Source organism: Sminthopsis crassicaudata, chromosome 3, assembly GCF_048593235.1.
Source record: "Sminthopsis crassicaudata isolate SCR6 chromosome 3, ASM4859323v1, whole genome shotgun sequence".
NCBI lineage: Eukaryota > Metazoa > Chordata > Mammalia > Dasyuromorphia > Dasyuridae > Sminthopsis > Sminthopsis crassicaudata.
In genome coordinates, this window is record NC_133619.1 from 236,837,670 (window position 1) to 236,864,137 (window position 26,468).

General features: G+C 33.0%; 1 protein-coding gene across 7 annotated transcripts in view; it reads right to left on the reverse strand.

The window, feature by feature from the left end:
• Positions 1-26,468, reverse strand: part of XG (Xg glycoprotein (Xg blood group)) — a 53,514-nt gene that overhangs the window by 3,826 nt on the left and 23,220 nt on the right. For 4 of the 7 annotated variants that reach the window (XM_074300227.1, XM_074300223.1, XM_074300228.1 and 1 more), the window contains 7 exons: positions 14,296-14,358; positions 10,483-10,545; positions 9,736-9,777; positions 9,364-9,399; positions 5,753-5,797; positions 5,132-5,167; positions 3,677-3,793 (listed from right to left, as the gene is read on the reverse strand). In XM_074300227.1, the coding sequence (XP_074156328.1) occupies positions 3,677-3,793; positions 5,132-5,167; positions 5,753-5,797; positions 9,364-9,399; positions 9,736-9,777; positions 10,483-10,545; positions 14,296-14,358 (402 nt within the window). The remainder of the gene's footprint in view (positions 1-3,676; positions 3,794-5,131; positions 5,168-5,752; positions 5,798-9,363; positions 9,400-9,735; positions 9,778-10,482; positions 10,546-14,295; positions 14,359-26,468) is intronic. The other 3 variants (XM_074300226.1, XM_074300225.1, XM_074300229.1) reach the window with 3 other exon arrangements.

Below are 26,468 nucleotides of genomic sequence, written 5' to 3' on the forward strand. Positions count from 1 at the left end.
CCAAGATAAAATAAGTATTATTTATATATATATGTATATGTATGTACATATACATATATATATATATATATATATTTGTGCAATAAATTATACAAACAATACAATAAATAACCCCTAGATAAAAATAGCTATTACAATATTTTGCTTATCAAAGTTGGCGTTACAGAAACTAGCTACATAACCTTAGGCAAGATAACTGGACTCTCTGGGGTCAATTTCCTAAAATGTAAAATGGGGATAGTATTGCCTAGTGAACTTCCAGAGTTATTATGAGGATGAAATGAGAATGCAGGGCAGATACTTGGTAAATTTTAAAGTATTATATAAATTATTCAAACGGGAAAATAGAGTTCAGAATTAAAGTAACAAAATTTTGGCTAAGTATATTTAGAAAATAGACATAAAAATAATATTCTTTTTTGAAGACACAAGAAGACATTCACTTAGTGCCTATTATGCACCAAGCACCATGCTAAGTGTTGGGGATAATGAGGTACAAATAGGGAAGGTGAGGAATCATCCCAAAACAATCTATAGGTTCAGATGATCTCCAAGTAAAAGGGTAAAGCTTTATTGTGAAGGCTATATAAAGAAGACTAAGCTCCCTAGGAGAGCTAGTGATTTTCAAGGGGAGAGGTGGGACTGTTTATGGGAAAGAATCCAGAGCTGTGTTAATTGTGTGTCAGTAAGTCAACTAGTGGTCATGATCATCCTGTTTATATAAATTACTCCCCAGGAGTTGACTTCTATAATTTAATGTTCAGATTGTGGAAGGTAACAGTGGTTGTCAGTACAGGATAGCTCTGTCTGGAAAAGATAATTATTACAGGGTCAGTTTATTTCTGTGGCAGGAAGATAAGTTTTTTTTTTTTTCTCACTGGGATCCACTCAAATACTGAGTGGCTGTCAGGGTCGTGGTCTTTTGCTCGAATCCATTCACCCCATCAAGGATACAAAAAGAAAGAAAAATAGTCCCTATTTTCAAGAAGCTTATAATCTAATGGGGGAAACAAATTGGAATAAATATTAAGATAAATTAGGGAAGGTTTCTTATAAGTAGGATTTTAATTAGAACTTAAAGGAAGCCAGAAAGATCAATAATTGGAGTAGATGAAGGAGAACATTACAGGCTTGATGTTCAAACAGAGAAAATGCCTGGAGTGAAGAGATAGTGTTCATGGGACAGCCAAGAGTCTGGTGTCTTTGGATTAAAGACTACAGCATGGGAGTAAGGGATAAGAAAACTAGAAAGGTAGAAGGGGAGTTGGTCTGAAGGGCTCTTAATGCCAAACAAAGGGTTTTGTGTTTATTTTTGGAGGCAATAGGAAGCCAGGGAAGTTTATTGAATTGGGAGATGGGAGGAGGGGACAGGGAGTGACTTGATCAAATCTGCATTTTATAAAAATCACTTTAGCGGTTGAAGGAAAAATGGATTGGAGTGAGAAGGGACTTAAGGCAAACAGATCCCCTAACAGGTTATTGTAACAATCCAGGGATGAGGTGATGAGATTCTGAACTAGAGCGGTAGCAGGGAAAAGGGACAGAAGGGGCCATTTTTAAGTAATGCTGCAAAGATGAGATCAACAGGCCTTGGCAACACATTAGATATGGAATGGGAGATTGAGAAATCTAGTTCTCTTAGGTTGCAAACCTGAGAGTCTGAGAACATGTACGTTACAATAATAGCTGAAAGGTAGGAACTGGGATAGGGAATAGTTTAGGGGAAAAGATAGTGAGTTCTGTTTTAGTCATATTAGATTTAAGATATCTATTGAACACTACGTTAGAGATGTTTGAAAGGTAGTTGGAGGTCAGGAAATTGGGGCTGGAAAGGTAGATTTGTCATCTGCACGGAGATGGTTCTTATTGTTCTTTGTCCTTTGTTCTCAAAGAGGGCCATAACATCAGAAAGGTAATGTCATCATGACATGTAACTAAATTAGACTTAAGTGAGGGAGAGCTGTGAAAGGTCATCTGCCTCACTTTTCCCTCTAGAGTCATCTGGGTCCAATGGCCAGATACAGATACTATGGGAGATCTTAACTTTTTTTAAGCTAAAGTCTTCAACAAGTCTCAGTTTGACAGAGACTACTCCCACTCAGTGATTAAAACTAGGTAGCAATTGAGACAAAGAATCTCTTTTTTCACCTAGCCAAAAATCTGGGAGAGGAAGATTCTCAGGGTTTCTGGGCAAAGCAGAAATGACTGACATTTTCATTCAATCTGAATTAACCAGGATTTAAGCAATGACCAAATGAGGCTTGGTCTGGGACCTATTGGGAGCCAATCAATGAGAATCAGAATGGTTTTGGTATAAGGCAATGTCCTTAAGAAAGAAATGTAGTCAGTAAAACCCAAGACATCTTGGGAAGATTCAGAGATTCAAAAAAGGAGGAGGAGGAGGAGGAGGAGGAGGAGGAGGAGGAGGAGGAGGAGGAGGAGGAGGAAGAAGAGGAAGAGAAGGTAAAAGAAAAAAAGGAGAAGAAAGAAAGAAAGAAGGGATAAAAAAAGAAAAAAAGGTGAGGAAGAAAGAAAGGAAGGAAGGAAGGAAGGAAGGTAAAAGAAAAAAAGGAAAAGAAAGAAAGAAAGAAGGCAAAGAAAGAAAGAAAGAAAGAAAGAGAGAAAGAAAGAAAGAAAGAAAGAAAAAAAAAAAGAAAGAAAGAAAGAAAGAAAGAAGGAGAAAAGAAGCTTTAGGAACATTTGTAGGTAAGAGCATGATATAAAGGTATGTGGACAGAGGAAGAGATACAAGGGTGCTAATGAGATCATCAAGTGAAGCAATATAGAAGAAGAAGAGAAGATCTTTTAAGGACATTTATGGTTAGATAACATGATCTGGAAGCAGATCCAAAAAAGGAGACAGATAAAGAATGGCCAAACAGGTAGGAGGAAAACCAGAAGAGAGTGATGTCCCAAAATCCTAGAGAGAAGTTATAAAAGAGTGATCAACAAAAAGCATTAAAGACTGCAAAGATGTCAAGGGGAAATAGATTGAGAAAGGGGCATTGGATTTGGCAATTAGGAGAACATTAGTAAATTTAAAGAGAACAGTTTTGGTGTAATTATAAAGTTATAAGTCAAATTGTAGTAGGTTAAGAAGAGAGTGAGAGGAGAGAAAATAAAGGTACCTATTGTATACGGCCTTTATAAAGAGTTTAGCTACCAAAGGCAAAAGAGAAATAAAATAATATTGAGAAGTAATGGAAGGATCAAGTGAGGGCTTTTTTGGAATAGGAATTTTTAGGCAGTAAGTAGAAAGGGAGAGATTGAAAATAAGTAAGAGAATGAGAATGACAGAGTAGGCAATCAATTGGAGAAAATGGGATGAATATTCGAATTCTTTCCTTAAACAAATACAGGGGTTAGCCTGGGTAAGGAAGAGAGACTAGCAGAAGGCATATGTGTGTTAGGAGATGAGGAAGAGAAGAGTAAGGAGAGCTCATGGAAAATAGTTTCAAATTTTTTTCTATAAAATATAAGACTTGGTTCTCTGCTGAGGAAGTTGGGAGAGAGGGAACCATGGGAAATCTGAGGAGATATGAAAAGGTTTGGAAGAGCCATTGTGGAGAGTAGGGTAGTGATTAGATTAAAGAGATATGTCAGGATTGCTTAGCAGCAGTGAGGGCCCAGTTGAGGCTGTGTAACATAAATTTGTAAAATCTAGTTTGAAACTCACCATTTGTTCTGCAGCAGTTTCTCCTCCGGTTATAAGCAAAATAGCTAGTTGCTGCTCCAATAAGTGATACCACAACCACAGAAACAATAGGAGAAACAATTCTAGCTACTGAGTCACCTGTGATAAAGAAGAGAAATTGTATTATATTTTAAGTTTAATAAGATAGAAATTCTCATTATTCATAAATAATATTCTGCAAAACTAAAAAACAAAACATCTTTATCTTTATGTTAAAACATGACAAAAATCTATTTTAAAATATAGAAAAACTTATCTATAGAAAACTTCATGGAATTAATAGAAAAAATCTAGAATCCTATTATTTTGGCATGACTTTTTAAAAGCCCTTTTATGTAATATATTTTTCTATACTATCAGATTTCAGAGGAGGATTTTGTAGAGAATAGAGTAATCTCAAATAGGGTCTTATTTTCACCTTCCTAGCCCTCAGTTTACTTATTTACAAAATGAGGAAAATGTTCTCAAAGAATTCTTGAGTTCTATATACCCCAACTTTTTAAGCTGTGTTGTGACCCCATATGGGGTCTTGTAATTGAAAGTGGGGTTGTGAAATCATGATGTATTAATAGTAAATGTTCATTTGTATACCTATTTTATATACCTGTATACCTGAGATCACATAAAAACTTCTTGGGCAAATCCGAATGAAAAATAAGTTTAAGAAGCCCTGACAAATACTATGATATGATTTCCTGTGCATGTATTTAGGAAATGTGGGAAGGAATTCATCAATCCCTAAAGGTGCTGGGGATTTAAGAACAAAGAACAAAATAATCCCTATTTACAATGATTTTATATTCCAGTAAAGGAGATGATAACACTCTGTACAGCATAAACATAAAATCAATGAATACACACACACACACACACACACACACACACACACACACACACAGTAGCTAAATACAAGGTACTTCTGGAGGGAGAGAACTACAAATTGGCTATTAAAACTGGCTTCATGTATAAGATGTCTGAACTGTATTTTAAAAGAAGATTTGGCAGAGATAAGAAAGGAGTGCATTTCAAACATGAGAATGGGGAATACAAAAGAAAGAAGATAGAAAATGAAGTGTCACATGTAAGAAGCTTTTAAAAAGATTTGATTGGCTGAAATCATAGAATGATGAAAGAGAAGCATTGTCAACTGAGATTATAAAGGTAGGCTGGGCATAGATAATGTAAGGATTTAAAAGCTAAAAAGGTGAGTTTATATTTTATCCTTCAGACAATAGGAAGCTATCAGAATTAACTGAACAGAGGAATCACATGGTCATATCTGTACTTATGGAAAATTTCTTTGGCATCAGTGTTTATAATAGACTAGAATGATAGATATCATTCCCCTTTCATTATAATAACTTGTAGTGTCTATACCAATATGCTATAGCACTTTCTTTCCCCTGTGCAATAGAACTGAATCAGTTTTTCATTTACCATGTGTGTTTCCGTAATTTGAATATCCTCCTCCACCTAGAAGGGAGAAAGAATGTGATTACAAAATAACTTTAAACAAAAAAATTAATTACAGCTAAACCATATCCAAATGCTATTACATGTCTGACAACAACACAAAAATATGAAAATATAGAATTAATTACTCAATAGGTTAGACAAAACAATGAAAATTGAACACATTCTGCCAAAAAGCCTGCAAAAAAAGTGTTAATTTCAGAGATGTGCTGGGACAAGCTCAAACTGGCTTATGAAATCCAATTGTCAAATTATCAGGGTAAGCATTTATTTTCTCAGAAACTGGCAAAAGCTGCAAATCAGGGTTTGATTTGTTATTTAGTTGAATGTATTTTTAAAGTGATAGAGAAAATGTAAATAATGCAGATTAAACTTGTTCTGAGGAATATATATATATATATATATATATATATATGTATATATATATATATATATATATATATATATACATATATATATATATATATATATATATATATATATATATATATATATATATATTTGGAAAGCCAGTTGTTAAATATTTACCAGCATACCTCTTTTTAAAATTCCATCTTTAACACCATTTCAAAGTAATCGATTTACCATAATTATTTCCATAATGAGAACTGGGATTATATCCCCCTCCTCCTGTAGGAAAAAAAAAATTGCATTAAATTGAAAGAGCCATCAATAAAGTATGATTTCCCAATAAATCCTTCTCTTGCTCATGCAGCATGCACAGTCCCAAGCAACTTGATGTAAAAGGTGAAAATATTAGTCCATTTCCATCCCAAAAGTAAGTAATCAATTTCACATGATAAATGCCAAATATAAGTAGTCACAGCCTAAGATACATTAAGAACCACTAAAAAAGTTGTGTATTGTTTGTTTTGATGGTTGTTTGACGAAAGAAACAGAACTAAAATACAGTTGTCTAAATTGTGTTAAATGGGATAATTAAAAGGAAAATATAAGGCTGGGAATTTCAAAGAGTTATTTATTTATACTACACTTAAATCCATTTCTTTAAGAAAAATTCAAGATAAGGAACAAAGTTTATGATTAATATTTAAAAATCCTAATTACAATTATAAAAAATGACAATCATTGGAGGGATATGTGATATACTGTTGATGGAGTTGGTGAATTTGTCCAACTGTTCTAGAATGTAAGTAGGAATTATGCAAAAAAAAAAAAAAAAAAAAAGAAGAATTTTCTTTTGGGTATAAACCCAAGAAATTTAAATAAAGAAATCATATATATATACACATACATACATATATATATACATATATACACACATACATACATATATACAAATATATATACATACATATATGTATATATATACATATATATAAAAATATTTTTAGTAACATTTTCTGTGATAGCAAAAAATCTTGAAACAGTTAGTGAATAAATAAATTGTGATATGTGAATAAAATACAACTTTATTTTGCCATAAGAAAATTATAAATGTGAAGAATTCAAAGAACCATGGGAAAGCTTTGTATACACTGATGCAGAGCAAAGTAATTAGAGGAACAATATACACAATGACTATAGCAAGGTAAATGAAAACAACATTAAAAGACAATCAAATTTTGTTAAATTCTAATGACAGAACTCAGAAGATGAAGAAATAAATCTTGCTGTTCTCCAGAGATAGGAATGTGGAATAGGAATTTGTAATATGGTATTCTACATTCAGTGGTTATCTCTATTTGTTTTACTTAATTGGTTTTCTTTATTACAGGACAGGGTTTCATTATTAGTGTATGTGTTACTATTAGTAGGAAATAAGCCATAAAACTTTGTAACAAAACCTAAAAACTGATGTAGGCATTATTTGAAAATATCATATCTCATACAGAAAGGTAATTGTTTTTTGAGGTGAATTGTTTATTCATAAAAGTTTGTTTTTAGATACAAAAGGATCTTTTTATTATTATCATTATTACTTCATTCAGTCAAAATGTCTTTGGATTTAGAATTAGAAGACCTAGATATGAATCCTGGCTCTGATACTTACTAACTATGCGACCTTGGGCAATTTATTTACCACCAAGCCCTCCCCAGGACTTCATTTTTGTCGCTTGAAAAAAGAAGGTTTATATAACTTCTAAGGTCCCTTCCAGTTTTAAATACAGATCCTATAATAGTGTGCTAGGACCCTGGTCCTTAAAGGTCAGCTTCTAGAGCTAGGAAAAATGAATTAATATTCCTATTATTTTCCTTCATATCTCCTCAGCATTAGCATGCCCTCTTATGAAGAGAAAAGAGGACTTCCTTCCTCACATTCAGGGATGAGAAAAAGCAAGGGAAAAGAGTTCAGTCTAATTGCCCCAAGTCAAGCTTAGTAATGCTTAACAAGTTTGGTCATTTCCCAGGTTGAATAGTGTTTAGTTGACTCACCATAATTTATCCAACCCTTTGGGATTGATTTTAATTATTTAATCATAGTTTTAGGGCTGGTCTTGTTTACCTCACAAAGGCACAGTACTAAAGGGTGGGAATCCTTTATAAATGATCTTGGACTGGGAAAGGAGCATGCTCCAATTTTAGCAAGTGAGCTAGAAGTAAAAAGACATTTTCCCAGAAATGTTCCCAAAAGAAATTCTGTAAAGTTACTGTCACTGTTATTTGTTAATGACCAAAGCAGAATAAGAAATAATACAGCAATCCTATTCTGATTCTAAGGACAATAGCTTATAAGTCTGGGCCATGCTAAGCAGCCAAATTTTCTTAATAAAGAGTATTTTTTCTAAAAACATATTTTAAAAAACTTCCAACATTTTTTAAAAATTTTGAGTTCCAAATTTTTCTCTCTTCCTTTCTTCTCTCACTATAATGGCAAGCAAATATAGATTTCATATATGTATATATGCAGTCATGTAAAACATACTTGCATATTAGTCATGTTGTGAAAGAAGAAATTGACCAAAAGGAACCCTCCCACCCACCCACCCACCCACCCAAAAAAAAGGAAAGAAAAGAAATTTAAAATAAGATGTCTTGATCTGCATTCAAAATCTATCAGTTGTTCCTCTGGATATGGAAAGCATTTTCCATCATGAAGAACAATTCTTTTCTTAAGAACATTACTATATATTCTTGTATTGGCAAGCAATTGGAAACTGAATAGATATCTACCAGTTAGGGAGTGCCTGAATAAGTTATGCTATATGAATGTAATGAAATATTATTGTTCTAAAAGAAATTATGAGCAGGCTGATTTCAGAAAAGCCTGAAAAGACTTACATGAATTGATGCTGATTGAAGTGAGCAGAACTTAGAGAACATTATCTGCAAGACCTTGTAATGATCACCTGTGATGGAATTGGCTCTTCTAAGCAATGCAGTGACTCAAGACAATTCCAATGTACTTGGGAGAGAACATGCCATTCACATTCAGAGAGAAAACTGTAGAGATTGAATGTTAATCAAAGCATAGTATTTTCACCTTTTTTTTGTTTGTTTACTTTTTCTTTTTCATGATTTTTTCCCTTTGGTCTGATTTTTCTTGTACAACATAATTTGGAAATGTATTTAAAAGGACTGTACCACATGTTTAACATATTTCAAATTACTGTCTTGGGGAGGGGGATGTAAGGAAGGGAGGAAGAAAAATTTAGAACTCAAAATCTTACAAAACCAAATGTTGGAAACCATCTTTATACATGTTTGGAAAATAAAACATTGCTGAGAATTTTTTTTTATTTTTAAAAATCATCAATAATTATGAGAAATTTGGGGGAAAGCTTAGTAGAAAATAATCACTGATCCACTAAAAACTTACTGGGGAGTTAATGAATTTTAAAATGATAAACATAATAAACACCTTAAAGAAAGGGAGTAGTGGGGGAAGAGTAACACCTCCTAGCCAGATCTGAGTAGAAATCATAATCTAGAGGGAAATATTAAATGCTTTACCAAAATGAGAACCCAGCAAGTCAAGATTGCAAGTCAAAGAATGATCAACGAGTACAGTTGTGGATGATAGACAAATCAACAAAGAGCAGACACTAAACAATAGACCCTCAAAAACATTAAGTAAACCCATTCCCTGATGGGAAAGCTCATATATATATATATATATATATATATATATATATATATATATATATATATATATATATATATATATATATATATATATATATATATATTTGGCAACCTTTTTTTTTAAAGTTCCTCTCAAATCATGCATTTACCATGGTTATTGTAATTGGAGTTATAGCCCCCTCCTCCTGCAGGGAAAACAAACAAATAAAAAAAACAAAACTAATTAACAAAAGTTTATTGCATTGAAACCTAAAATTTCCAGCCAAAAATCATTCCTAAAGTAAGGGACAGGCCAATTAGTAGATTAAACTTGCTGATTTAACAAAGCCCATAAAAATCAACCAAAAGAGAAGCAAAAAAAATTAATTGCCAGAGATGGAAAAGCAATAGCTGAGAGAGTTTGAATTCAGTGAGTGGTCCTGCAGAAACAGTTAGTTCTTTGTAAGGGACAGCTCACTTCAACTGTTGGACCCTACAAAAATGCTGTTGTATCTCTCAGCCTCCCCAAGTCATACTTTTACCATGTGTGTTGCCAAAATTATTGGAATGATATCCACCTCCTCCTGCAGAAAAGAAAACTGGGACTAACACTTCAAACAGAAATACATGATGACATTCTTAAGTCCTTTATGAGACACACTAAATAAATAGGACTCCTAATTCATAGTTGCATATAATTTCAAATTTATAAATTAAGAGACTTTGCTGTTACATTTGACTTATGTTTTAAATGCTTAAAAATAATCTTTAAAACAAATAACCATCACTTAAGTGCATTTGATTTTTGAATCAAATAGTTTTATAGAGAGGAAACTGCCTCATATATAAAAAAGGAAATATCTTTTCTAAGGCAACTTCTAAGATATGATTTTCTACCCAGAAAAAAAAAAGTAATTTGTAATTTATTTTCAAAGTGACAAAGTCTCAGGATTAATTAAATGAGAAAAAAAACTACATATTTGGAAATAAGATTCTAAATGTCAAATATTTGATTAGAGCATTATGTCTAATACCAAAAGTACTATTCACATCATTCTTGCCTTTTATTTTATTATGCATAAAATATTCTTTACTATGAGCTTTAATTTTTCCAGGTGGTAGAGAAAAATGTGTAAGAGGGAACCACAAGTTTAAAAATTATTTCCAAAGTTCTTGTTGTGTCACTGACTTTTCCCAGTTTAAGAATTCCTCCATAAGCACATTGATACTAACCTTCTGTACCATTGTCATCACCCTTTTTAAACAAATTGATAATGCATCAATCATACCTGCTGGAGGTCTAGGTTTGGGTGGGTAGCGTCCATCGTCCAAATCTAAATCATTAACATTACCTGTTGATGTAAAGCAAAATATGTAAAACTATCTTTTTTCACAAAAGAATAAAAAATTGAAATGGTTTTTTTTTGCTATTTCTAAAGTAATAACAGGGCACAGGATTATACAGAAAAATTCATTTATATAATAGATCTTCAAATATTTGAAGACAACTGTTGGGTCCCTCTCTGAGTCTTTTCTAGGATATGCATCCTCTATATGGTCTTCCTATGATAGTTTTCAGATTTTTCTCTAGATTGCCTTCTGCCTTTATTACTTCAATTCCCATCATAAAAGGTAGCATCTAAAAATAAATATGATATATCATGGATAGTTTTATGAGTTTATATTAGGATTATTATCACCTTTAATCTGAATATTTTAGTTCTATGTATGCAGGTAGATTGTATTAACTTTTTTTTTTGGCTTTTGCTAACTTGTAACCAAATAGGATATCTTTCATATTTTTATGAAATTTATGGAACTTTTATGTGGGATCAGATAGAGCAGCTAGGTAGCACAGTAGATATAGCATTAGGCTGGAGTAAGAAAGATTGAGATCAAATCTAATCTCAGACACTTAGTAATTATGTCACTCTGGACAAATCACTCAATCCCTACATAAAACTAGAGAAGGAAATGCAAACCACTCCAGTATCTTTGCCAAGAAAACTCCATGCATAGTCCATGGATGTAACAGGGTCCCTGTTAACAGAGTCAGATAAGACTGAATAACTGAACAACTAAGGAATCAGAACCCTATCCATTATGCTACAACCATTGTACCTGAGTGAGATGTATTACTATGGCAGATGTTCCTAACATCGTCCCAACTTGGCTTATGTACTAGTGTCTAAAGGCAGGTTTCCATACTACAAGGCTCTTCTGAATACTACTGTGAGATAATGTTTAGCCTTCATGTCACTATATGCTGTGCACCATAACCATGTTTGAAATCAGTTTCTTTTGGGGGCTCTAAATCATCCCTTTTCTTTTCCCAACACCTACATCACCAGCTCTCCTGAATAGATATGTCACTGGCTTCTCAAATTTTTCATGTCCAAAGTGGAATTTATAATTTGTACTTAATTTATTTCCTCAAAACCTTTCTATTTTTACCCAAAACACATTATTCCAGATTCTCATTTCTTTGCCCTGATTCACTAGTTTACTTGCAAGTTTAAAATGCCTGAATCAGATAAATTTCTTTTTAGAAATCTGATTAATACCCTTCATTTGTGTTTTCTCTGTTGTGGTGTTTATGCTGTGTTAGAAGGCATTAAGACCCAGATCTTGATCCAGATAAATTGTCTCTCCCAAATGAAAGCTTAATAGAGCTCTCCAACTCTCTACTTCCCTAATATAAACATTTCACTTAATCTTTTAAATCTCCCATAAGCAGAGTCCCCTACAGCATTCTGTCACTTTTATAAACTGAAGTAACAACTCTCTTGAGGCCTTCAATAAGCCCCCATAGGCTTATTGCATTGTTATTCCTCCTTTTTTCCCCAAAGATTCCACAAATATACTGGCTTTCTGTTGTGTATGACAGAGAAGGCAGGGAGAAGGTTAGTAGTGAAGAGTAGTAGCAGGACTCCCACTCCAAGATCACGCTTCTTTTTACTCCTCTCTTTTCTTCCTATTAGGACACACTTTTTCCCAGGGTTAAGGCTACACCCTAAACTTGTCGCTCACCCTCTGAAGGAATTCTTCTGCAGCAAAATCACAAAAGTGATTAAAATCAGCCCCAGATGGTGCTCTGAGCTTCTACAAGTACCTGCAGAAATGATGTTCTAGTCATGAAGCCCTGCTATGAATAAACTTTTTGTCATTAGGCAAACATGTCTAATTAATGTTACTCCTTACTGCTATGGTTATAATTTACTGCTTGTTTTTGTCTAGCCACAAATATAGATCAATGCTTAGCCTTACTGCCTTGAGTCTCCTCAGTCTTAAAGGAGACCCTCCATGCATGTCAAATTTTCCTCCTCCAATGGAATAAACAAGATTTTTTTCCTATAACCTCCATGAACTTTTTAGTTTTCTGTTCTTTTGCTTTTGTTTGTTTGCTTTCAGTTAGCAGTTGGCACATAACCCCTATTGCTTTTGGTCATTTATTTTTAGGGTTTGACAAGGAAGATCCTAAAACTATAGAAACAGAAGATGGAACAAGGTAGCATAAACTATAAAGACAACCCTTGGATATAAAATTAAAGTTGTTACAATATTCAAAAAATAAAATTGAGATCTCCAATCTTCAGGTTAAATTGTTTTTGCTTTTTTACCAAAATATGAATTATCCTTTGACTATATTTTATTGTTCAGTCAAGTCAGAACTATTAGAAGATAACACATTTGATATATACTAATGTATACTGATGTTTTATGTAACAATTTTTTATACTATTTCCTCAACTATGATACTCAGATTTCTTTTTAAATTTGCAATATTCTTTAGGGAGGCCTACAACACAAGTTAATTATTTATATATCTTCTACTCAAATTCTTACTTTAACTGATATATAATTCTTGTATTATTTTAATGTTGCTTCCTTTTGCTTTTTTCCCCCCTCCATTCACATATGTTTTCTAAATTTGTTAGAATTTCTGTTTTTGGAAAAAGTTATCTCCAACATTTATTCAACTCTATGTACTCTATCTTATTTGTATTTTGGAAGTCTGCATTTAAAGCTCTGCTCTGATTTCTTATTTAAATATGTTCATACTTTAAAAAAAACTAGTTATCTTTATTTTTAAACCATTATAGAATTTCCATAATTTCTAAAGGGTCCATGGGATTTTTCTTTTATGTTTCTTTGGTTTCTGTTAAGATTTTATTCATTTTCCCTTCTTTTTTATGATTCTCTCTTTTGGTTTATTTGCTTGTACACTAGAATTTTTATTTAAATGTTCTCTCTTGGTCATTTGGTGTTTCAGATTATTTTTATTTCCTGTCACTTGCCTTTGAAAATTTTTCCCACTCTTCCTTTCCTACTCTTCCATTATAGCACATATCCCCAAGGCTGAGCTATTCAGTGGCCTCTTTGACTATCAGTTTGGAATCTAGAACTGTCTGGGACCCTATCTTGAGTAACTTGTATAGAAAACTACAGCTGCCTTTAGCTAGGTTTCTTTATCTTTTCCCTCATATCCAAATCTCTTTCTTCTCTAGGCAGTGTTCTTCAAAAAAAAAAAATTTGATTATGAACTCCTATATATTTTGGTCTTTTTTGATAAGTAAAGCTGAAAGCTACAGTAATATTTTTTCCAATGACATCTAAAAAGCTGCTGTCTTAGGTGCCTAGATTGAAGTTAGGTTATTAATTCCCTAAGATACACATACCCAACTGAGATGAGGGAAAGATGGGAACTCTCAGAGAGGAAAAGTGAGAGCTAGTTCTACAAATATGCATTATTCATTCATTGGAGACAAGATTCATGATTAGCTACTACAGGGATAGTGGGATATGATTCATCCCTGTTCTTAGACTTTTTAATAGACTTATTGTATTACCTTGTTTTTTTCAACCATAATATATATATATACACATATGATGAATATTTCCTTTATTTTTAGGGTTGAGTATTTGAGAATGTTGCAAAAGAAAATAAAAGCTATTTTGGCATTTTCCTTGTCATATAATTGCTCTAAACATTTTGTTTCTTAAATTATTACAATTCAAATAGCTAAGTAGAAAAAACATTAAATCATTTCTGAAATGAAATAAATACAATATCTATTACAGGTAATGCCTATAATTCTTACCTCCAGGATTGTCATAGATTCCAGGTTGAGGACGATTAGGTGGGTTGGGTTTGGGGTAAATATCTGTTGGAAAATCAATACCAAAGTTTTAGAAAGAAAAAGATTTCTTCGAATATTATAGATTATAGATTCAGAATATATAAATATTAAATTTTTGCATTTTGGTTCAAAGTTGTTACTTTAAAGATTGTCTAATTTAAAAATCATTTAATCAAGCTTAATCAGAATCTAAACTTTTGGGATGTTTTCATTTTTTTTTTTCACTTTTATTCCTGAAAGGTCTATCTAAGTCTAATTTTCATGGTAAGGAAAAAGTGTAATTGCCTACAATTAATGTGGCAGATGCTGCCAGCATGGAAGATTTAAACAATTGCTTTAGGGTTATTATGTGACAGAATAATTTACAAAACCTAATTTGGGTTTTGTTCTCCTCCCCATCTCTACCTCTCATATGGTTAACTGAAGAGAGTAAAAATTCAAAATTCCCAAAGTATACAACTGTTCATCAGGAAAAACCTGTTTCTATTTCTTGGGTAAACTTCATTTCTGGCCACCTTTTACTCAGGCTTATTTCCGTACTCCTGCAGAATGATTTCTTCCCATTATTTTTTGTTTTGTTTTATTGGCAGTTAGAAAACATAAACTAACCTGGAACTAGGAGAAAGTCACTGAAACCATTTTTCTGACAATATGATTTAAAAAATAATATATCATTTCAACAGTTAGTGATTCATGACTTCATTCACCCTCCTTTACCCCTGAAAATATTGCAGATTTGGTAACTAGTTTTGGGGAATTCTTTTGACTCAAAAATCTCATCAATCAATCTGTGGACAACCTGATAATAAATTATAGGAAACTTCCTGTTTCTGCCACTGGTAACCTGTGCAGGACACTTAATTTCTTTGCCTGTTTCTTCACTCATAAAATGAAGTTTGTTTTTTTAAGTAGATGATTTCTAGTGGTTCTTCTACCTCTAAATCTAAGATTCTATTGTGTGATGTTTATCATGAGGGATTCTCTCTTGAAAAAAGGAGCTAACAAAATCAGGATTGAAAAATTTCCCTGACTTAACCTGTATATTTTGGAGGGCTACTTGCTACTTGGGAAGATGGCAAAGTAAGTCAGCAAATTTCAGGCTCTCTAGATTTTCCCACAAATGGAACAAATTTTTGCCTCAAGGCCCAGCAAAGACTGGTAAAAAAAAAAATCAAGAAGACTTGGGATAGAAAAGAGGTCCTTCTGATACAACCCCAACAAGATCTGAAGATTGCACGGCCAGGATTAACCAGTACTAAGTGCAAATACTTTTCGGTCTGACGTCCACAGAAACCACCAGTTGGGGGACCCCTGGGGCAAGGAAAAGGTGGGTGTAGCTGGAGCTCAGCAAGAACCACAGACACTTACACTTTCCTGTATGGAATTGGGGGTGATCTGAGTCCTGAAGGACTGAAAGAATTTCTGCTGATTAGTAACACCAGGCCTAGCTATGCTGCAGAGACTCAGCCCTGGGGGAGAAAGAATCTGCACAACTGTGAGTACAGAGACAATGGAACAGACATGCACTGGCTCTGAGCATTTGCAGGAGAGTGGAGCTCTTGGTTTGGGGTTCCAGGTCAGAGGGGAGAGCTAAAGTTAAGCTAGAGGCACCATCCCCACATTTCATGATTAGAGGTGCTTACATTAATACTTCTCAATAAAAAGAAAGAAAGGAAGGAAGAAAGACAGGAAGAAAGAAAGAAAGAAAGAAAGAAAGAAAGAAAGAAAGAAAGAAAGAAAGAAAGAAAGAAAGAAAGAAAGAAAGAAAGAAAGAAAGAAAGAAAGAAAGAAAGAAAGAAAGAAAGAAAGAAAGAAAGAAAGAAAGAAAGAAAGAAAGAGAGGGAGAAAGAAAGAGAGGGAGGGAGGGAGGGAGGGAGGGAGGGAGGGAGGGGAGGGAGGAAGGAAGGAAGGAAGGAAGGAAGAAAGGAAGGAAGAAAGAAAGAAAAGAAACAGTAAAGAAAAAAAACAACAACAACTATAGAAACTTACTATGGGAACATGGAAGACTGGGATTCATCTTTAGAGCAGAACACTGAGGTTGAAAAAAAAAAGAGTGGCTACCCTAAATTAAATAGCTCCCTCCCCAGAGAAAATTTATAAAAGAATTCAAAAAATAATTTAAAAATCAAAGGACAGACAATGAGGAAAAAATAAAACTAAAACTAAAATAAGAACTATCCAAGAAAAAGATTATGAGAAAAAGTTAAACCAACTAGAAAAGGAAATACAGAGTCTTAAAGACAAAAATAACTCTTTGAAAATTAAACTTAGGCAAGGGGAAGTCAGTGAAGCTATGAGAGACTAAGAAATAACAAAACACAATATAAAGAATAAAAAAATAATAGAATGTGAAAATTTTATAAGAAAAAAAAGGACAGATCAAGGAGAAAAAAATTAAGAATAATTGGATTACCTGAAAGCTGTGACCAAAAAAAAAAAAAAACAAAAAAAAACCAAAAACCTTGACACGATAATGCAAGAAATAATCCAAGAAAATTATCTTGGAATGATCGAACTGGAGGGGAGAGCAGAAATAAATAAAAAATTAAAAAACAAACAAACAAACAAACACTGATCACAATCTCAAAAAGATCCTTTGTAGAAAACAATAGGGAAATTATTATAAGACTTTGAATCCCCCAGATCAAAAAGAAAAAATTTCCAGAAACAAGAAAAAAATTCAAATATGGAGCTATAATTAGAATTGTACATGATTTATCAGCAGCCACAATAAAAGGTTGAAGGTCCTAGAATCATATATACTGGCAACAAAAGAACAAGACCTATGGTCAAAAATATCAGGTTAATCTATAGTTTCTAATCACAAATACATAATAATCCCAAAGTTTTCAGGGTATATTCTAGTGATTGATATTGCATATTTATAATAATGCAACATATTATTATAATTATGTACCTATAATTATATGTATATATATATATATATATGTATATATATATAAAATTAAATTAATTCATCAGCAGAGAGGAAGGAGTACAAAGGAGAGAAAATAAATGCCTGTTAAACAGAAAAAAAAATCAAAACTTAATTTGAAGAAAAAAATAGAGAAAGACCTAAGAATTAAAAAATAAGAATAATTTCAGTTCATAGAATATATTTTCTGTTCACCTTAGTGGGTCCCACAATCATTACTACATTGAAGTTCTATATATTATTTGATGCTTATCATGAATTAAAATATGAAGTTCTTACTATATGCACAGTACCATATTAAGAATTAGGTTACATACGGAAAGAAAAGTAAGACAGAATCTCCCCTCAGAAAGGTCCCTTGATAATAATGGCTCTTTTTAAATAGCTTGTATCCTCTATGAGTGGCAATGGGTTGGCAGTTGATGAAGGAGGCTGATCTGTTATCCATAGGAATTGACTCCTAACAATTGCTGTGAGGACAGGGACAGAAGTAGGATTAAGGATGCCTATGCCATTTGTAACAACTGGTTAGTAGCTGTTGTTAATGATAATGAGAAGGATGAGTTCCTTTTCCAAAATAATTACTTTCCTCATTGACATGAGCAATTCCAAAGGCTCTGTTCAGAGTCCTGAACTTTTTCTGTGAGGGTTTTAGGGGATATGGTGGTCAAGATTGTGATGGTGGTTTGATTAACAACATATACTGCTTCTTGTCTCTCTTCCATGGTGATTTGATCCTGAGTCATCATCAATAAGTGTAACACAAATAGGCATATACCTTAATAACTATAACACAAAATGAAATAAATAAAAGGTTACAAACTTAGTGTCATACAAGGAGAATAGGGAAGTATTGGTGATTGGAGATGGGTGACTAGTAAGGAAGGGATGAGTAATCTTGTTGGAAAAGGTAGCATTTAAATTGAGTTTAAAGAATAAATAAAACAGGCAAAGAGAGTATAGGGTAAAGGATTCTCTACAGAATACAGAGACATGGGATGTATATAAGAGTTCATTATGGCCAGCATGAAAGCAGTTAGAGTTTACAGAATAGACTTTACCAAGAAATGCTGGGATATCAACACGATATAAGATTGTGGGTGGTGTTAAATAACATGCTAAAGAGTTGGAATATTATTGATAATTTTATTTAATATTTTTCACTTTGCATTTTCTACTATCTTGGATAATGTCTGGCAAATAGATGGTACTTATAAATGCTTGTTGATTGATAGGCATTAAGTGTTTTGAGCAGAAAAAAAATAATAAACTCACATTTCTGATTATGAAAAATTGATCTGGCCATAGTATAAAAGATAAATCAGGGAAATAGTCAAATTAGAAAGACCTACTCGAAATAAATAAATAATGTATTTATTTATAAATAAATTTGATCTGACAAATGGGGATGAGGGTCTGACCCAGGAGGATGACTAGGGCAACAAAAAGGAAGGGACAGCCATGAAGATATAATAGCATTTGAAATGTGACTAAGTACATAGTGGTATCATTGGCATGGAACAGGATGTCAAAAGTGGAAACCTTTTTGGGAGAAAATATGTTTCATTTTGAGATAATACAATCTTTAATTTTTTTCAATTCTAAAATTAAACACCAAAAAAGAGTACTTCAATATATACTGCAGAACAAAAAGCAAATATTTCATATGAAACAATGCTTCTCTTCATACTTTTTTTAAAGTATGTAACAAATTACACATTATTTTCAAAAACTGTCCTGCTTGTCTGTGCGTCCCTTTCATCTTTTTTATGTTCTCTCCTGTGCATTTTTTAAAAAAATGTTCTAATGACCCTCTTGTCGCTATTGGTAAATCTCCAGCTACCTCCTCCCACCCCTAAATAATTATCAACAAAGAGAAAAGGAGAGAAATATGACAAAAAAGCAAACTAAGAAATCTAAACAGTGGCTATGTTGACAAATCATGTCTTTTTTTGTGTCCATCATCTCTCTGTTAGTTTTTGTATAACATGTATCATCATAAATTTTTTGGTAACATGATGAATCATTGCTTTGATCCTAGTTCTTAAGCTTGCAAAGTTATTTTTATTTAGTGTTTCCATCCTTGTAAAAACTGTCATCCAAGTTCTATTCATTCCACTTTGCTTTAATTCACATTACCCAGATCTCCTTAAGATAGTCTACTACAAAGCTTCTTAAACTATGGATTGTAACTTTATATGGGGTAGTGTAACTAAATGTGCAAGTCATAAAACATTTGCAATAAAGAGTAAAAGATTTACAAGTGCTCTATGTACTGCTTTATCAACTATTCCTCTAAGATTTAGTTCTCCATGTAAAAATAAAAATGCACATTCATCTAATTACTATGCAAATTTGTTTTCATCTTTAATAAAAGGTAAAATCAGCATATGAAAGAATTGTTGTGAAATACATTTTTTATTACTTGTTATTAGTGAACATAAAATCTCAGATTTAGATCTGAAAGAGACTTCTGAGGCTATTTACTCTAACCCTTTCAACCTACACCTAAGGAAATTGAGTTCCATAAAGGAAAAGTGTCTTGCTCCAGTTTACTTGGATAGTAAGGATATAACCAATATTTGACCTTAGATCCCCTAATCTTTAAACCAGCATTCTTTCCATTGGATCTTGCTGATGATGTCTCATCACCCAGTCATACAATTTAGTATGGCTACTTTTAGAAGTAACAAAATAATAATTCATTTCTGTCTGAATGTTATATTTCTATAATGCCATAATTGTAATATTGTCTACACAATTTTCAAATCAAATCATCAGACATTTAGAAAGTATTTACTGTGTACTAGGAATTAGCTAACTGGTGAGAGCCAAAAAAAAAAAAAAAAAAGCCCAAACTGTTCCTGATTTCAAGGAGCTTACATTCTAATGAGGAAGACAATTTGCAAATATCTATGAACATTCATTCATTTACTGGGGAATAAACTGGATTTTAGGTTTATATCAATTATCTGGACACATATAAATGTTTATCTATAAAAATTGTATTCTACCATATGAAATTTTAAGTTTTGGTTCCTAGTTTGTAGATTTAGTTAATTATCATTAGGAGCAGTCCCTGGAAAAATACTCTGATTAAGAATTTGTTATATATAGATTGCACTGAGAAATTTCTCCTTAGTATTTATTACTCTCTCTTTCATCTAAATTAAAATTTTCTCCTTAAGGAAAGTGTAATATAATTTACTTTTAAAAATTCCTTCCTCATGTTATCCCAAATTTTTTTTTAAAAAATGATATATTGTATTTCTTAATGATTCAAAAAAAGAGGAAGAGAAGCACTTAATGTTCATTTATATGCAATTCTAACGTAATTGTAATTGTTTTATACAATTATAACTGTATGAACAATTCTTATAGGAAAGTCTAATTTAAATTTCCTTAATAATTCAATACAATGCCATTTCTTATATTCTCCACTGGGCTTTATATTAATCATTTTCCTCTACTAGTTTACTGGGGATCCTTCTGTGAAATTCTAACTCAAAATGTTTGATGATAGAAAGGAAATATTACATATTTCTGTGGTACTTCCATTCTTAAATTATTTAAAAGGATCTTCAATTTCATTAGCCTGGGGAAGTCCATTACAGGAAGTTCCTTCCTAACTACAAATCTAATGCTGTATCCTCTAGGTAGTGCTATTTCTTCATCTTTTAAATATTTTTATTAATTTAATTTTAAAAATTGACTAGGTCACTGTATCTTTGTGACCACATGAAAGTACCTTACTTAGAAAAAGTACTGGAAGGATGAATGAAAGAACTGATGATATGAAATTATTAGTGTAAAGAGAAAATGACTCATAGAATGTGTGAATTGCACAATTTGTGGATTCCCATTTCCAAATTTTAATTAGGACTTCATAAACCCTTTCTCCTTAGTAAAAAATAAAGATCTTATTCCTCATAAGAGCAGATGAAAAAAATGACTAGGAAAGTATGTAAAAATCTTGCTGTTTGCTAACATTAAGAGGACTGTGTAATTTGCAAAGGTAGGAAAATTGGTATGGAATTTACATTTTAAAGAGAGATTCATTAACTCAGAATTTTAAACAATATGAAAGCCATTAGAGCTATCCAAATACAGAAGCTACCCAAATACGGTAGGAAGTACCAAATCACTATCAGGCAGCATCTTTCCAGACTCTTAAATGAATTTTTCTCTGGGATTGTAGAGAAGATGCCTGTTCAATTATGAATTAGACCAGAGGACCTTTGAGATGCTATTTCATGCTGACACTCGATGACTATTATTCTAGTGAGAAATTACTTCTATCCATTTCATTTCTTTTTCCATTTGTGTGTTATATTATTGTTGTTGAGTCAGCTCAGTTTTGTATGACTTTGTGCCCTCATTTGAAGTTTTCTTGGCAAAGATACTGGAGTAGTTTGCCATTTCTTTCTACAACTCATTTTTATAGATTAGGACCTGACTCTGAAGCCAGATCTGAATTCATGAAGATGAGTCTTCCAGATTCCAAGTCCAGTGCTCTCTCTACTGTTCCAGTTTCTTCATATAAGCGTGTAATTGATAATATATGATGATTTCTTTTCTTATACAGTGGGTTATTGTTTTTCTGAGTTAGGTTGTTTTGGAGAGTGCCTGCAGGTCTTATTAACTAAAAGTAAAGTAAGCTAGCCATTTCATTACCAAAAAGCCATCAAAATGATCTTCCTAAAGCACAGGTCTGATCACATCCTTCCTCCCATCCCCACACCTCACTCAGTAAACTCCAGTGACTCCTTATTACTTCCAGAAATAAACATAAAATCCTTGGTTTGGTATTGAGAGTCCTTCATAACCTATTTTGGCCTTCCACCCCTTTCATTTTTCTTACATCTTACACCTCCTCCCTCTCTCACTTATTTTATGATCCTTCTTGTTGGTCTTCACAAAAGAAACATTATCTCTCAACTTTGGGGAACTTTCAGTGGCTGACTTCCATACCTGAAATGCTCTTCTTCCTCATCTCTGCCCCTTGGATTCCTGGGCTTCCTTCAAGTCTCAACTAAAATCCAAACTTCTACCAGAAACATTTCCCAATTCCCTTTAATGCTAATTTTTTTCTGTGTTGATTATTTCCAGTTTACTCTAACAAATATTTTGTTTGAACATAGGTGTTTTCATGATGTTTTTCCTCACTGGATTGTAAGTTCCTAGAAAAATTTCCCTTTTTGGGTATGCCCAGTACAGTGGGCAATGAATTAATTTTATTTACTGACTGATTTTCATAAGTTAAGTTAAAAGAAAAATTTATTAGGGTATTAGGAGATCATTATAACCTCTATCTGAAGGGAAGTTCACACAAGAATAATTTAAAATGAAAGAAGGTAATGCAAAAATACTCTTGGAAAGTTGCTTCCATCTTAAATTGCATTCATTTAAATCTAGAACTAGTGGTAAGACAATTCTTTATACTTTATACTAGTTGAATCACATCTGAAAAATTTTATTCAGTTCTTTCTTTGTATTCTAGAGAACTTGAAAGGAGAACTGAACAAGAAAGTGAATGGGATAGAAAATTATCCCATATGTTCATATATGTTTATATGAAAAATGATGAAAGGAACTAGGGGTGTCTAATTTGAAAAAAAAAAAACCAGGACCATAATAGTTACATTGAAGCTATAATATGTAAGAGAGCACATTTATTTCTGTGTTTTTTTTGGTTGGTTGTTGTCCTTCATTCTTGAAGAGGATCAAAATGACATTACTATGTTAGAATTGAGTTTTATTGTTTCCTACTATGACTGATCAGTCCAATACAAGCCTGGAATGCTCTGCCACAGGTAAGACAAATAATCCCTATGAACATTTGGGATGGCTTCTCTAACTTTGTGTATCTCATGCTTCTTTTGAGCTAATTCAATTCTGCTTTGCTCATAGAACACCGAACTTTTTCTGATGAGGACACACCCACTAGGCAGACCTGTGTCAATGTTTCTCATGCCATTCAAGCAATTCTAAAGTTCTTAAGAGAGACCTTGAGAATGTCCTTTATATTGCTTTTCCTAACCACCTTATGAGTGCTTGCCTTGTTTGTTTTCCATAAAATAATCTTTTTTTTAGCAAGTTTACATTTAGCATTAAAACAATATGGCCAGCCCAACAGAGTTGTGCTCTCTACAGTACAGTTGGAAAGTGTGGGAGAGAGGTATTAGACTGACTACCAAACTGAAGGTATATAGTCATTGTGCTGACTTTATTGTTGGATGCAGTCAAACCTGGGCAGTATACCAGCGCCATGCCAAGAAACTGAATCTCTTCCATTTTAATTATCTTAGGAAGATTCTGAATTTCATCTGGCAGGAAAGATATCAGATACAGGTCCTTTTTCAAGCTAAACTTTAGAGAGTATAAGGTTTGGAAGCAGGAAGATACGGATTTGAATTCAACCTCTGACATTTAACTAGCTCTGTGGGCATGGACAACTCATTAACCTCTCTGAGTCTCAATTTTCCTTATGTATAAAATAGAAATAACGATATACGATATCTCACAGGGTGGTTATGAGTCTCAGACAAATAATTACAATCTTACAAAAATTAGCTCATTTTAAGTCTAGGGGATGATATAATGGTTCCTAATATCCATGTGGTTTCTTCTTCTTTAGTTTTAGAGTATCTGTTTTCAATAAAACATTATGAATTCACTCACAAATGCTCTGAGTCCTTTATTAGGAAAATTCCTGACATAGAGATAAAGGTCATATGCCTTAATTATCTGAAAGTTAACCCCTGGAAGTATATTCTTTTCACTGATCTATTTTGTTTTGGACCTTTCCTGAAAAATCACACATGCTGGCTCAGTGCTGAAAGATTTTATGCCCTAAAATGAAGAAGCATCCCCTACCCAAAAGGGCAACAGTAGTTGAGAAAGGAAGAGAATAAGAAATCAATACTTTGATCTCAGTAATTCAGTTTCAGTAAACCCAGAATCAGCTCCATAACTCTGCATATGGCCCAATTTCATAGTCCCATCCTTTTAAGTCCACTGTGACTGATTTTTTCTTTTTATAGTTTCTTACTGTGGCTTCTACCTCTCAACTTCCTCAGGATAGGAAGGCTAGATTATCAATAACTATTTGGCCTCAGGACAAATCCAACTATCCTGCTAGGGGCAGGATAATTTCTCAGGAATCTAAGTGAGGGAATACTGGTTGAATCACATCTGAAAAATTTTATTCAGTTCTTTCTTTGCATTCTAGAGAACTTGAAAGGAGACTGAACAAGAAAGTGAATGGGATAGAAAATTATCATATATGTTTCATATATGTTTATATGAAAAATGATGAAAGGAACTAGGGGTATCTAACTTGAAAAAAAAAACAGGACCATAATAGTTACATTGAAGCTATAATATGTAAGAGAACACATTTATTTCTGTGTAGCTTTTGGCTACTAGCTGTGTGACTACTTCAATCTATCTCAGCTTCCTCATATATAAAATGGGAATAATAATAGGATCTCTGTCCCAGGATTGTTATGAGGATAAAATATTAAGTATTTGTAAAGTGCTTTTGCAAAGCTTAAATACCAAATAAATTCTGGCAATAATAATTAGTGCCATCTCAAAGTACACAGGACTGCATTTATCCATTCAGATGATTTTAAGTTTGTCTTCAGTGGAATTCTTTAAGGAAGGGCCAGATAAAGCATATGCTGAAAATTTATTTGAAAGAGAAAAAGAAAAGATGGATAAGAGAGAGACAGAGAAAGACAGAGCGACAAAGAAACACAGAGTGAATGACAGAGACAGAAAGAGAGAGACAAAGAGAGATACACACCCAGAGAAAGAGAGAGAAAAAAAGGAGAAAGAGAAGAAAGACATAGAGAGATAAAGGCAGTGAGATAGAAAGACAAAGAGATACAGAGAAAGAAAGACAAAGACACAAAGAAATGAGAGAAACAATATATTCTATATTCAAAGGGTTTTTACCCTCATGTATTTTTATGTCTTCATTTACAACTATAGAAAGTTTGAGTTTGACTGAGTTTGATTCTATGATATTCTGGAGGTAGGAATGGATCTAGGATAGAAATCTGAGTTCTTGATTAATCTAATATGCTTTTTAAGTCTTATTTTATCCCAAGTCATTGTTCAATCCTTCATTCCTCTTTGGGCTCTGTTCTTGACTGACTTTTTCTGCCATGACCCAGACAATCTTTTCATTCTGGAAGACTGCTTTCTCCCTATGGCCTCTTCTTGTGATTGGCCAGTTCTTCCCAAAATCTCCATTTTAAGGAAAATTCCTAGTCCAGCCAGGTTCCCTTCTTATTCCTTTCTTAGCTCTGCTTCTGGCTCTCTAGACAGCTTTTTCCACCACACTTCCATGTTGGTACCTTTTCTCCTAAAACTACTTTCCTTTTATATGTTATTTTTCCCCATTAGAATGTAAGTTTTTTGAGGGCAAGAGGATTCTATTTTTTTGCTTGTATTTGATTATCTTCATATCTGCCACATAATAATACCTTGATAAGTGTTTGTAGACTTGTTTAGACCACAAGGCATTATCATCACTGTTTACTATTTTTATTTATTAAGAATTCATTTGTTGGCTAGAAGCTGGAAGATGAATGGATGTCCATCAATTGGAGAATGCTTGGATAAATTATGGTATATGAATGTTATGGAATGTTATTGTTCTGTAAGAAATGACCAACAGGAGGAATACAGAGAGGCTTGGAGAGACTTACATCAATTGATGCTGAGTGAAACGAGCAGAACTAGGGGATCATTATACACTTCAACAATGATACTGTATGAGGATGTAAAATGATGGAAGTGGATATCTTCAACATAGAGAAGAGCTAATCCAATTCCAATTGATCAATGATGGACAGAATCAGCTACATCCAGAAAAGGAACACTGGGAAATGAGTGTAAACTGTTATTTTTACCTTCTGAATCCAATTCTTCCTGTGCAACAAGAAATTCGGTTCTACACACATATATTGTATCTAGAATATATTATAATATATTTAACATGTATAAGACTGCCTGCCATCTAGGGGAGGGGGTTGGGGGAGGAAGGGAAAAAATCTGAACAGAAGTGAGTGCAAGGGATAATGTTGTAAAAAATTACCCATGCATATGTACTGTCAAATAAAAGTTATAATTATAAAATAAAATTAAAAAAAAAAAGAATTCATTTGTTTAGTTGTTTGCAGTCTTG